The 14,525-nt window shown below is 38.8% G+C and overlaps 1 protein-coding gene across 5 annotated transcripts in view; it reads left to right on the top strand.

Moving 5' to 3' along the window:
- Positions 1-14,525, top strand: part of KLC4 (kinesin light chain 4) — a 65,367-nt gene that overhangs the window by 49,440 nt on the left and 1,402 nt on the right. For 3 of the 5 annotated variants that reach the window (XM_063302510.1, XM_063302504.1, XM_063302518.1), the window contains exons 15-16: positions 12,697-12,821; positions 13,613-13,670. In XM_063302510.1, coding sequence (XP_063158580.1) covers positions 12,697-12,821; positions 13,613-13,670 — 183 coding nt within the window. Of the gene's footprint in view, positions 1-2,835; positions 3,100-12,696; positions 12,822-13,612; positions 13,671-14,525 lie in introns of those variants that run through there. The other 2 variants (XR_010067898.1, XR_010067899.1) reach the window with 1 other exon arrangement.

Here is a 14,525-nt window from a genome sequence, read left to right on the forward strand (position 1 = left end):
TTTTCTGGTAAATAGTTTTTAAAAATAGCATGTAGTCCATGACAGTATCATAGGTACTGGTGAGACTATAGGTGTTAGTAGTTATCTTCCACAGCTGTAAAACTGCAGAACCAATTTTTTTTTAATTTGACCCAGGATACACAAAACATACAATTTATATATAATGTGTGGATAACAGTTTTCAACCACTCTCTTCTTTTTCTTAAATGTTACATTTCTTGAATCTGATTAGTGTCCCTCACCTGTCTTGATCAGTTCATTCATTTTAGTTATTCTATGCCTGGAAAACAAAAGGATTGTCTGCATCCATCTTTTATAGTTTGCTTTTTCCAGGATTTAGGGTGGACTTCATCCCTAGTGAAAAAAGCAAGTACTTTCAGATGGTAGTTTCCTCGTTACTTCAATGCTGTGTGTCCATACTACATCCCGTGTTCCTGGCCATTTCATTTGCTGCAGAGGCTATAATCTCGTTCCAGGAATCCTCCTCTCTTTGAAATAATTTTGCTTAGATGACAGTTGAGCCTTAAAGGATGCCAAAGCCATAGATCTGCTAGAATATTCCCTCTAGAAAATGAAAGGGTGACACTGTCTCATGAGAGATATCTATGCTATATTATGGCCTGCAACATCTAAAAATGATATGCTGTCTTTTCCAGACAAGGCATAAATATGAGCTTAAACTGTCACCCAGATTCTCCCAAGTCTTCAAGAAGAACTGAAACAGATTCTTAACTGCCACGTGTCTTCTGCTAATCCAATGATTTTCAAACCATGTTTAGAAAAACTTGAGTTTTTTTGAAAGCTTATCAAGGGACTTCACAGAGATGATAAAACTGCCTGAAAGACATCATTCTCACTCCTTCCAGTCACCCCTTAAAATGCATTCTCTGTAGTCACACTCTTAATTGGCATGGAGAAATGCTGAGATCCTATAGAACTGCCCAGTGAATTGAGTATTTCCTAGAATGTTCAACATCAGCAGAAGTTATACCGAAGATCATGAGTCAGTGTGGAAATGGCTCTCTATCATTACAGCTCAGTACAGTTTTCAATATAGGAATTCTTGAACCCTGACTTACTTTTCCCATCAGTCAGTGATATTTAACATGTAAATACATTAGTTTGACCATCAGGGTGTAGGTTTGAATTTAATATAAATCTTAATCTCTCACTTGTTTGCCCTTTCTCTTCCTTGTACAGTTAGATGTACACTTATGAAGCTCTTATATTGGCATCCTAATAACTCTTCCCAGCTGCTCTAAATTTCACTGACTTTAAAAAGGCCCTAGCTAAAACTACAGGATTCTACCAACCCATGTCTATATTTTCCAGCAGCCTCAGAGGCGGACTGTAATGCAATAAATAGAGTATATGGCATGCAGGTGTAGGCCACAACTCTTGATGTATATCTACAAAGAGTTCCTCTTGCCCTAGTTTGACATCTTACCCCACATGAAAGATCCTACTATACTAATGAAGATGCCATTTGCCAAGAAGCAAGTGATAATTTTTACTGCCAGTTTCCCGTCCCCAGCTTCATTTTGCTAATGAATACTTATGGTTGGGGTGGGGGGAGGTCTGTTTTGCTTTGTTTCGGAGTAGGTTGCTCTTTCAGGAAGAAGAAAGCAAGCCTTACAACCTAAGCAATGACTGTAGCTAGGAGAAAGGCTCCATTTCTGTTGCTAACTAAATCTTCACATAAAAATAAGCAGAACATAAAGGAGGGAAGCAAATAAATTCTGTGACCTTATCCATTAAACATTTATGTTAATAGCCAGCTTTTCATGCACTGTATTTTTCCAGTTTTCATGTCTGTTTGAGTTAAAATGTTAAGAAACAGTGGCTTCTCAGGATCTTGGATTGGAACTGCAGCAGTGGGAGATAATTGATTGTCTCCCAATAACTGCTCTGGAAGATTATTTTTATTTAGAAAATAGTCCCAAGAGAAAATGTTAATTAACACCTTTTCCTGTGCTGTATTCTCAGTTTGAACATGGGAACCCACCCAACTCATATTTCACTAGCATTTTAAGGTGACCTGAATCTGGATTGTACTATCTTTGAGAACTAGACGTAAGGCACACTCTACACGTGCATCAAGACGACGTAGGACTGTTTCAGATTGTTGGTGTAGAGGAATCTTCTTCTTTTCATTCCTCTGCTGAGGATCCCCTGATGAATCCTCTGATTCTTCTCCTCCTTCAGGCATTTGAAAGTCTAATTCGGCCATTCGTTGTCTGAAGCAGCAAAATGCTTTTTCATAGTGCTGCTTGTGTAGAGTATGCCTCTGGGGTTCTTTTTCTTGCTTGAATACAATTTTTTCTATGCCAAATTATCCATTTTAGCTGCTGAGATTGTGGAGGTGGGTTCTTTTCTGAGAAATAGGATTTTATCCTTTTATTATTTGCCACTAATTTTCTTTCTTTTCTCTTCTACCTCCCTCCATACCATATTAGATTGGTTGAAGCAGTGGGACCATGGAATAAATGAAGGAGACTTCCTCTATATGGCCATGCTATGCATTGGACATTTTAATTAAATGGGTCTAATTCTTTCCCAAAAATTGTGCTGGTCAAATAGTGGTGTTTCTACCCAAAAGCATGACTAAGCAAAGCTTGTATTTTGAAATTTTCAAAGCATTTTTCACATTAGCTAAAGGGATTTGTATATTCCCTGTTAAGATCTTCTGTGTGACTTCCCACCCCTCCATAATTCTTTGACCTCCTTGTCCATACTGTTAACATATAGCTCTATTCCCTCCCTGTCGCTCATCAGGATACTGTGCATCCTCACTACGGCCTTGTAAATTGTGTCTTTCTCCTCTCTGTGCACTAGGCTTAAATGCCTCCTGAGACTTCTCCCCCCTCCCTTCCAACACAATCACCTGGATGCTTGTGCAGCTTCTTTCGACTTTTTCTTCCAAACCATCCCCCTCCTTCCACTGCTCCTGCTTTCCTCGGCAAAGACTCCACACCCGTCCCCCAACCAACCTTCCATCCCAAGTGAGCACCAAGGAGCACAGCAGAAGAATACTCAACTGACTGCACACCGCTCTACTACAGCACCAACCAGCAAGAGAACAGGAAGACACTCTACGAGGTTGCCTTTCCCCACTTCCTTTGTCTGCCAGAACAGGACTTTTTCAGGATTCCTTGTGGCTTCCTCTGTTCTCTTTCCTGTACCTTAACTGGGGGGGGAGGGAGGGGAGTGATGTCTGAGAGCAACCTTGTTCCCTATTCTGGGTACTATACATTCACAATTGCTCATCTTCCTATTCCTTGCCTTCACATTTCGCTGCCTCCATTTGAACAATTCCCCTGCTCCTGATCTTTCATGCTGCTTCCCTTTTCTTTCTCTTGCTTCCATGGCAAAGAGTATGGAATTAAAAGATAGAAACAAACAGCCTAATATCTTTCCCCCCACTCCTATCTTTAAATTGTAGAGAAGGATAAATGGGATGAATAAATCATGCTTTTAACTGTTGGATGGTTTGAATGCCCATTGTTGCTATTATACAAGCTTGGTTTCTACCTTATGCAGCATCTAGTCCAGAGATCCATGAAGAAAGATATGGAAACAGCTCATTGGTATTCTCTAATATCTGAAGCCCTTTAGCTTCAGGATGTAAAAGATTAGAGACAAAAGCTTGAGCTGTACCTTCTCTCTAAAACCTTACTTTCACAGAAATGAAAATAGGATAAACAAAGGCATTCAAAATGGAAAGACAACAATAGCAGAAGGTGGCATTAAGAGAGTGTTTATGTTAAGTGTTTGTCTGATTAATCCCAGTCTGCACTTGCTTTGCCTGTTGCACTTCAGGATGCTTGCATTTCACAAGAAAATGCTTCTCTAATAGTACAGTCTTGGGGATACTTTTCTCCCACAGTTCCTTTCTCATAGAAGGAACAATAATTGCTGAAAAAGATGGCCTGACTATCACTTTTTCCTTATCACTCTGGCTACAGAGCAAGATGAATGGGATTGTTGATGGATTTTCATCTCTGAATTTATTCTCATTAATGTAAATTTTTAATAATGCATTGCATGTGTGGTCCCAGCCAAATGCCACAAAGCAAGCACATAGAAGATTGGTGTGTAAAATGGTAACGTAGCACTATAGCTGCTGCTTATTTAGAAGCATGTCAAGTGAGCAGAAAAGAAAGGAATTTGCACACCCTGTACAAGAATGATGAAGCAAGGAGTCTTGCATGCAAGAACAAGGAGCAGAGACAGTAGAAGGCAGAAGTTTTAAAGTGGGAGTAAGTTGGCCCACTGAGACTGAACGCTGGAGGAATTTAACAGAGGGAGAAAGGCTTTAGTAGAAGTGGTTTTTCAATATAGTGCCATCCTGTTTGTGTTTTCTTAGAAATCAGTCCAACTTCATTCAATTCTGTTTCCTCCCAGATGTCTAGGATTACCACCCTGGTAGAAGCCATCTTTAAACGCATGAGCATGTTGCCATGTAGTGAGCTAAGATAGGGGCTCTGGGCAGGGAGAAAAAGGGTGATTCCCTCAGGAATTGGGCTACAATATTTTTTTTCAGGGTGGGGATATGATTCCAGAATACAAATGGGATACATTGATCTGAAAGGGAGAAAAAAACCTGATAATATCCCAATCTGAAGAGAGTTGTGACATGTCCTGTATAGCAAAATAGGAAAGCAAAGGTTTTAGAGATCTGGGGCTATATTGAAAGAAGCCTTCTCCTTCACCCAGAGAAAACTGGATGTTGGGATTTTTTTAGGCTAGGAATCTAGTTTCTAAGATAGTTTCTTTATTATTACATTGGTGTTAAATATATGGTTCTTTCATTTCTGAGGGATAGCCTGATGCTTTGATCCATCTCCTGGGCAAGCAGATCTGAGGGAAGATTTCCTTTCAGCCTACTGGCTGATCATCGTTTTAGGTTGTGTGCATGTGACAGGGGGAGGGGGTTAATGTAGTTTAATATCTTTGTGAATACAGCTGGTTTCTGAAAGTAAGAAAAGATTAGATAGGTTTACAAATTAGGCTAGGCATTAGATAAACTTACGCAGTCTTGGAAACTGTGAGTGCTGGGAAGTGGAAAGGAATAAAAGTATGGCATGATCACTTTGTGTGGCTCTTTTTGAAGTAGCCATGCCTGCCTCTTGCTGGAGGAGCACCAAACCAAACCATTCATTCAACCCAGCAGGGTTGTACTCAGGTGGAGCTTTGCCACAGGGCAATTCAAAATGTCTTTTATGCAGCTCCTTTGGGAAGTCTTGGGCAGCTGTGGTGGAACCTTTGCTTTTGGCCACATGCTTCAGGAAAGGAGCTGTTTATGCATGCCTGAAGCAGGGCAGCTTCTGCTTTCCATTATGGCTGAGATGGGCAATAAGGGTGATCTGTTTGGTTGCTAAAAACCTCTTGTCCTACTTTCACTGGCTGTTATGGTTCTGCCCTGCCCAAGAAGGGAAGGTGTCTGATGATCCAATGAAGAAGCCCCTGGAGGTAGAGCTAAGTGCTGCTCTTGCATCCTTCCCATAAAATGCTACCAGCTCTCTTTCCAGCTCTACATTCTGTGTTACACTGGGCTATCTGCAAGTCTTTTCATCGCACTGTCTAGGAGGGCTGAAACTCCGTGTTCTACTCTCTGCCTTTGAGACATACGTGGTGCTTTCCTTGTTGCTGTGAATTAATTTACCTCTGATTAAAGGCAGAAGGACCTGAACCTTTGCTTCCTTGTGCCTCTTTTCCATATGCTGTCTTTGTTTTTTGAAAAAAAATCCATTTCTTTCCATCAAACACAAATATTTACACCACCATACACTACAAATAATCTGGATTTTTTTCCCCTTCACGTTCACTGGAAGGGCAGAAGACAGGTGTCCGTGTGTGTTTGTGCTTAAAATATGAATGCTCTGTATTGCAGTGGTGCAGAGAGATGAACCTCCCTTACAAGAGAGTGGTTGCTTATGTTGAGTAGCCTTGCATTTAATCACTTTATAAACCTGAAGGGGAAAACAGAAATTTAAAAAAGATGGGATTTTTGAAAGATGTATCTGTGTAGGGTGTTTTTGGGGTCTGAGAATCTAGTCCTCTAGGAGAAAATGCTGCTAAACAGCACTTCAAGAGACAATAGCATAAATTTTCTACATATCCATCTTGCCTTTCTGAAGTCCAAGTGTGTTGGACTTGAACTTCCTGGATCCTTAGGTAATCTATGACTAGGCTTGCTGTGGCTCCTGGGAGTGGACCTCCAATACATTTGGAGGGTATCAGATTCAGGAAGCTGACTGTATTGCATCCCCACGCTTCCAGAACGTCGTCTTCTGCTTCTTCCCAGAGCATAGCAAATCCTAGCAGTAACGCTTAGCCTAATGCTTTTTTTCTCCTAGCTATGTAATTGAAAGTGCATTTATAATTGGGAAATTATGTAAAAATAAAACTTCTAAAATAGGCAAATTCATGTTGCCTGACAGGAAGAAAGAAAATACTCTATCCCATAAAAGCATGTTTTAATGTTTCATGCTATTCATGAATTGCCTTGATCAATAAACAGTTAGTACCTGATTTTTCCTAAAAGCCGAAAGTGACAGAATGTGACAGAAAAGCCTTGCGTATTACTTGATATGTCTTTATTTGAAAATAATAATGAAATAATGGATGCAGCGATATTCAAGTTTTTGAGTTTCAGTGAACTTTGCATTGGATACAGCTAGAAGTTAGGGAATCTCAGGTGTTTATAGTAAGCTTGACTACCAAGAAAGCCACAGTTTGATATTCTCTTCCTGACAATAAGCTCTACTGAATTCAGTGGGATTTATTTTCAAATAGACATGTACGCAATTGTGCTTTAGAGAATTTGCATTACTGGTGTAATTTATTGTTTTCTAACCAGTCACTTAGTCACCCACAGACAATTTTGAAAATATTAATAAGCAACCTTTTATAAAGGACATGAATACACTGGCATTATACTTGTAGGAATAATATAGATTAATTGTACTTCACAGGCACAATCTTATACTCAGCCTTACCCAACCTAGTTCTCTCCAGATGTTCTGGGGCCACAGCACATGGAGGGCACCAAGTTTGTGAAAACTAGTATATATTTATTTCTCAAATTAATACCATTGCAGCTTTAGGTCAGATTTAATGAGTAAAAGACTATGGTAATCTATAATTGCAGCTAGCACCAATATTGTAAAAGGCTGAAATGAAAAGATGTACGCCTAATCTCTGTAATTAAGAGATTTGTATGTAAAAGCCAGATATATCTTTTTCTTGCAGAACGCCTGGCTTCTTCCATAATGTAAACTGCAGTAGATCAGCTATTTTCTGTAAACCTGAGATGTGCTACAATCAAGTTAAACATAAATGGTGGAAAACTAGATAAAGTAGATGAATTTCTGCACTTTGATAGAATTGTTATTAAATATGGGAAACTTAAGTGGAGAAATTTTAAGACATGTAAATGGATGTAGAAAAGTAGGTAGCGTGTGGTCTGTTGCAAGGAATGAAGGTTTGCCGAAAGAAGCAAAAATAATTGTGTATCACAGTGTGCTTCTGCCCACTTCATTATATGGAAGTGAGTTAGGTATGTTAGGAGAAACATTTAAGTTGAATACAGTGGGGATAGCTGTATAAGATTTGTACTGTAAAACAAGAAAAGCTAGAGTCAGTGAATGCTGAGTGAAAGCGGATTCACTTACTCAACAGTGAGTAACCAGTATGAAGGAAGTACGTTGAGGTGGTTTGATCATATGGAGAATGATTATTGAATTACAAATCAAATATATGAAGGAAGAGTGAATGGGCCAAGAGGAAGGGGAAATCCAAGAAATTAGTGGTTGTATGGACTTGATAATTTAATTTAATTCAATTGATTTCTTTTGTGTGATTCCCTCATACAATTTTGACTGAGGATTTTGGATATGTAGTCAACACATCCGGAGAGTATTAAGTTGGGAAAGTTGTCCTTGAACTGTTTTGCATGAACCAACTTTGTGCTTTTAATCTGTCAGTGTGCTTCAGGACTGATCTATATCTTATTTTAGGATCATGATATCTATACAACAACAGGTTGCCTTTATATCCACAATCCCTGTTGTGCAATCACTTTAGACCACAAATCAGTCCAATCAGAGTTGCTAAAAATATGATTCAAAAGCAAAATTGTATCTTTATTAAGTGATAGACATCATTACCCAAGCTCACATATATAATCTTTGTATGATAATAAGTGATGGAAGCAGGTAGGCTGACAAGATTGAAACACAATTGCTATTTTCCATGACCTCTTCCTTCACAGTCTTCTCAAAACAGATAGCTTGCCAGTGAAAGTTGCACCTAGGTTAATTTTCATAAGAGAGTGGGCAAGGCTTCAGAAGTCTCTATCATCCTGAATGAAGCATCTGTTCTCTGCAGTAAAGCACCTCACTTTTCTTTTGGAGTCCTACTTGCCACAATTTTTATGTCTTGATATGTACATACTGTACTGTCATTCTGATATGGCAAGAACATCTATTTCAACTGGGGAGGATGAAATCAATCCAAATAAAAGTGAATCATATTTTTTTGTAATACAACAAATACCACCTGTAGCCTTTCATCATCTGTTCTGTTGAACAAGTCTCTTACACATTTTGGGGAGGCGAAGGTGCCTTCAAGTCAGTTTTTAACTCCTGGCAACTGCCTGGACTAGTCCCTGCAGTTTTCTTGGCAAAGTTTTTCAGAAGTGGTTTGCTAGTGCCTCCTTCCTAGGGCTGAGAGAAAGTGACTGGCCCAAGGCCACCCAGCTGGCTTCGTGCCTAAGGCAGGACTAGAACTCACGGTCTCCTGGTCCCCAGCTGCCTTAACCACTACACCATACTGGCTCTCTCTACATATTGGCAGCAAAAATTAAAAATATTCCAGGGCAGGTCAAAAGGTAAAGATGCCCTCAAAAGTGAAGCTTGATTCACAGGGACCATATGGAGATACCTTTGTAGAAATCATTTTCTTGGCACTTTTTTTTCTCTATGCTGCTCCTTTGCATCCAAAACAATGGAGAACATTTAGAAAACATTATTTTGACATGTAGAGTCATTAAGGCTATACAGTACTCAGTAAGGCTACTGCTCATCTCTGTAGAACTTTTCCCCAAATATCTAGAATCCAGGTGTCAAACCAATGTTTTCAGAAGGAAAGGATTTCACAACTCCAATTCTTGTTTTACATGTTTGCATACTGGGGTATCCTACCCCTCAAAACAGTAAGAGCCACTAATATCTGTAAAAGATGTATAGTTGGTATGAAATACTGAGCCTGCTCAAAAATGCAAAAATATTTGAATTCTTCCAATGTAATAAATTGTTGAGGAATAAAGACCTCATCTAAATCACAAACACACAGCTTAGCTATGATTAGTTATACAGCCAGGTAATTGGTTCACCAAAGTATCAACTTTTAGCCAGGAAGAGTTATTCTGTATAGGATGCATTCAAGTAGCAAATGTATCCTATAAGCTGGGTGGAGTATCTGTAAAGATATTTTTTTCCTCCAAGCACAAACTATAATTCTGCCCAACCTTTTTTTTTTTTATCGTATGGCATAGCAGTTCGGTGTTCATGCTGCTTTTTCTTGCTGGGAAATCTGTGTGCCTTTTTAGATGAAACAACAACACAGTTTAAATAGATCGCACTGTCACTATGAATTCCATGGCCAAGTTTATACACTGTGCTAAACCATGGTTGGCTAAGTAAACCACAGACTGGGACTGGGCTCATACATTTAGATATGGGATGATATGCGAGCCTAGCCAATGTCACAACTCTCAGGAGCTTCCCTTTGAAGGGATAACTACATAGGGTTGTTGAGGCCTATTATTAGTTGCTGCTGGAATTCCAACAGGATCCAACATGAACCTGGCAACTAGAAGTCATCAGAATAGTTTCCTACCAGAGCAGCAGTCTTATAATCTGGTGCTCTCCCCATATTCTGGACCAGCATTGCTGGGTGGGGTGTTCTGGGAGTTGAAGTCCACACATCTTAAAATGGCTAAGATTGAGAAGCACTGTTCTGGACTGTTACTTCCATTACCCATGTCCAAGATCAATTTGCTAACTGGTGTGATAGGAGTTATAGTTTAGCATAGCTGGAGAGTGCTGAGTTAAGAATGACTGTTGGAACACTGTACCAAATTGAAAAGGTTCAAGTCACCTGGGCCTAATCACAGCATTATTGCTAGTGCTCATTATCACCATGTAAGCCTACTGGAGTCCATATAATAGAAGATCTTCACACTGAAATTTCCCCCAGCTGCTTACATGTGTTAACTCTTACATTGTATACTGCTACACATACGATACGTCACAAGGAATCACTGGCCTTTTAGATGTTGCTGAACGACAACTCCCAGCATTCTTTATGCTTGACTCATACCATATGATGAGGTGGGCTTGAGTTGTAGAGTTTAAAAGATTATGTGAAGCCAATTATCTCTAATATGAATCTATAATATCATTCTCCAAAGTCTCGGCCAATGACCATGAATTTGTGGTTTCTCAACATCTGGAGAACATAAAGTCAGGAAAGTGAACTGTAAAAGAATAGTGGCCGCAATGTATCTGCCAGCCCATAGCCTTCTGCATGACCAAGACAAACAACCAAGAACAGGACTGATGTGGCATATTTGCTTTCTAAAATTCAAAAGAGGGAAATACGTTTTAGAAGCCTTTCCCTTCCCCCACTATTCTAGTGTACAAAAGAATCCCTTCATCCTGAAAGGATGTTTTTGTTTTGAGAAGAGATACTATTTTCACTTCAGGACTTGGAGGCTGTGATTGATTTAGCTTAATAAGGGTGCAATATCAGGATTAGAGAAGGATTGGACAACTTCTCTTCATAAGGCAGGAGTGGATAGTCTTATGGGACTGATGGGTACATTGCATTTTGAAAGCATGTGTCCTTTGTGCTTGTGTTCTCACAAAACATGTCTGCCACAAGCATCTTTCCAGGAGAAGCAAGCAAGTGAAGGTGCTCCCATCTCTCTCTTACCCTGCCTTCCATGCTCCTTATCACACAGCTTACATTTGATTTTTGTCTGGAGTAGAATCAAGTGTACTCTGATTTTTACTTTCCTGAAATATAGTACCTATATGTGCTCAGAGGCATTCTTAGAAATAAAGTTGAAGCTGAAAGCTGATACTTTGCAACTCATTTAGCTTCCCATGTAATTTACTTTTAATTAAAAATCAGGACCAGGAGCCTCATAGGCACCAAGGAGAAATCCATATGCATACTGGTATTCACAGAAATGAGATTGCCCATTCTTGACGTGAAGTGTAAGAAGCCTCTTAGGAAAGGACAGAAACTTCATCTTCCCTCAGCTGGAAATCTAGTTTCTTACACTGAAAAGACCTAGAATACTTCCTCCCTGTCGTTTCCATTATGAGATGCATGAGTTCAACCTTCATGAAACCACAGAGAAACAAAGACAAACGAAATGTATAGTATATGATATAGAAAAGTAATATAAAAGTGAGAATTATGTTGGATCTGACAAAATCTAATCTGGCATTCTATTTCTTATATTCCTGATTATCCATACTAAGTAAAATTTGGGGGATGAGCCCAACAGTTGCTTCCTGATTGTGTTCCCTAGCAACTAATGTTGCCCAGTAATGATCGTAATATATAACATAATGACTCATAGCCATTGACAGCCTTCTTCTCTGGTAAATCCCTTGGAAAGCGACTTAAAACAACATAACATACTGTTTTTCATTATAAGGTGTTGGAATATTTTCTAGCAACCATTAGATGCCAGCAAAACAACGAAACAGAAAACCAATAATTAGAGATAGAGAAACAATTTTTTTATAACATGGAGCAGATAAAAACTTTCCAGATATAATGATTCTATCCTTTTAAATTAAAACTCTCACAGTAGTAGTTGTGATCAATGAGAAGACAACAGACCTAGATTAAGGCTGTTTGATTTAAGTTAAAACTTGCTGGATGTAGCATCTGACTTGGAATTTGGGTGTCTGAAAATCACAAATTTCTGGAGAGGGATATGAATTTTGTCTCACTATAGATAGACCTTGAATTTTTGTGACCTGGTCATTACTTTAAGAAACCTCTCACATACATACATGTATACAAACATTTATTTCTTTATTGACCTCCATTTCCTCTTCCTCCAGGATGCATTTATATTAATAGACGCATATAAATACGTAACTCGCTCCCCTACAGACATATGGGGTTGTGGGAGAAGCCTCTTTAAAAGAGCATATTATGTAGTATACAAAACTGAAGACCATATTATCTATCTGGTAAAGTCAAGGGAGAAAATCTTGAGCTAATTGTATTATTTCAGATGGTTGGAAGAAATCACATTTTAAAAAATATTGTTCCCAGGAGAAAAATTCAACACAAAATTGCAAGAGAAAAAACAGGATTGCACTCTTTCTCCATTGGTTTTGAATGGAGGGACTTTTCATGGGGAAGCAATGAAAAGTGCATTTCCCACTTACAACCTAAAATAGATACAGTCATGCCTGATGTATAAACTAATTCAGGGTTTAATGAAACAGAGAGAGGTATACCTGTACTTGATTGGTAGGGTTGCTTCCTATGTGTGTGTGTTTTTTTTAATCAGTATATTGCTGTTACTAGGAATTCTATACTCTGGAATACCAGGACTTCATCCACCATCTCTTGTCATGTTTTTATCTTCCTTTCCAGGATGGTACTGGTGCTCTCCAACGCACTGGTTCACTAGGAAAGATTCGAGATGTGCTAAGAAGAAGCAGTGAAATTCTGGTCAAGAAACTTCAAGGGAATGGCCCATTAGAACCACGGAATACTAAGTAGGAGGCACTTCTTGGGCTCACGCGTATCTAATTGCTGCCTGTCAGACCTGCCCCTTCCCTTCCCATACTGATCTCCTTTAACATTTAATTGGGGATAAAAACAATGTTTATTTTCTATTTAATTTATTTGTGTGACACATAATCTAACAATTCTAGATGGTCTATATCATAATTGAGGGTAGGCTGACTGCAGTGCTTTTACTTTTATGTTGCACAAGAATGTTTTAGATTTATTAAGCAAGGAGGCATTCCTGAAATTTCTCAATGTGTTCTTGCTTAAAAACATTACATGATGAGACTACAAACTGCATATTTCAATTTTTTTTTCCCAGAATGGTGATACCATTCTATAGGAAATAGAGTTCTACTACTTGGTTCCCATTTGCCATTGTTTAAGGTAGCTTTTTCCAACCTGATATACTTTAGATGGATTAGATTACAATACTTCCATCATTACAATCATCCCAACTAGCATGTCTATTGACAAAACTTCCTATTTCTCTAAGCCTTTTCTGGTAAGCTGATGCTAGCTAATGAATCATTATATTTTCATTCATTTCAAGTATTAGTATGTAAAGATGCAAATCCAAATCCTGATTGATACAAACAAGATATGCATCTTCAGCTTTAGACACAAAATCTTGAATACTCCCTCCTAGTTTTTTCCTTGACTAAAACATAAGTTTCCTATGTATGATTTTTCACTTATTTAATATTAATCTGGACCAAAGAAAAAAGTAGATCTGGAGACAGTGCAATAAAAAAAAACTTTCTCCCTATTTTATTAGCATGAAACGAGCTGTTTCGCTGAACTACCTGAATAAATCCTGTGAGGATACCTTCCAGGTAAGAGCATTGATTGCCTTATTTCCAAAATAGCAGTAACAATCAGTGATTAATACTTCTTGCATTACTGTCCTGCTAAACCCAGAATGAGAAGGATTGGGAAGAAAATGGATGTGCAAGGGAGACATGCTCAATTAAGGGCTGGATGAAAAGCTTTCAATATGGTTTCTGGTCATGAAAGTTTCTCCATATAATTTGGCTTGATGCTCCCCATATCCAGATCGAATTACAAAATGAATGTATTTGTGGACCAATTTCCTAGTGAATGTTTCTGAGATGGTAATCATAGTAGCTTGAAAAACTGCCATCGTCCTCAAAAGGGCAGTTATTGTCGTTATCTGGATTAAGCAAGGGCTTGGCATAATGCTATGAGGAATATGTAGAATAAAACATGAAGTGTGCATACATAAGACTGTATAGTATAAAGCTCTACAGTACAGACTGTACAGTATAAAACTGAAGTGTGCATACATAAGACTCTATTCATGGAAGAAACAGAAAGTTTACTGTCTCAAAGATTCATATCTTTTTTCAAATCTTTTCAAATCCTTTCTGGACTACTGCAACATGGTTTCCAGGGGCTGCCCTTGAAGACCATCCAGAAATAAAACTGGTCCAGAATGTTGTGGCACAAACAGATTTAGGCACCCCATGGTTCACCCATGTTACACCACTGCTGTTTCTTTCCTGGTGTGATTCAAGGTGGTAGTTACCACCTTTGAAGCCATGAATGGCACAGGGCCAAATTATTTGCAGTACCACCTCCCCCTGAGGGTCCCACTAGAGTGGCTGTGCTCCAGGTCCCTTCCCTTAAATGTTGCCATCTAGTGGGATCTAGACAATGTGCCTTCTTGG

This window comes from Candoia aspera, chromosome 1 (genome assembly GCF_035149785.1).
Source record: "Candoia aspera isolate rCanAsp1 chromosome 1, rCanAsp1.hap2, whole genome shotgun sequence".
NCBI lineage: Eukaryota > Metazoa > Chordata > Lepidosauria > Squamata > Boidae > Candoia > Candoia aspera.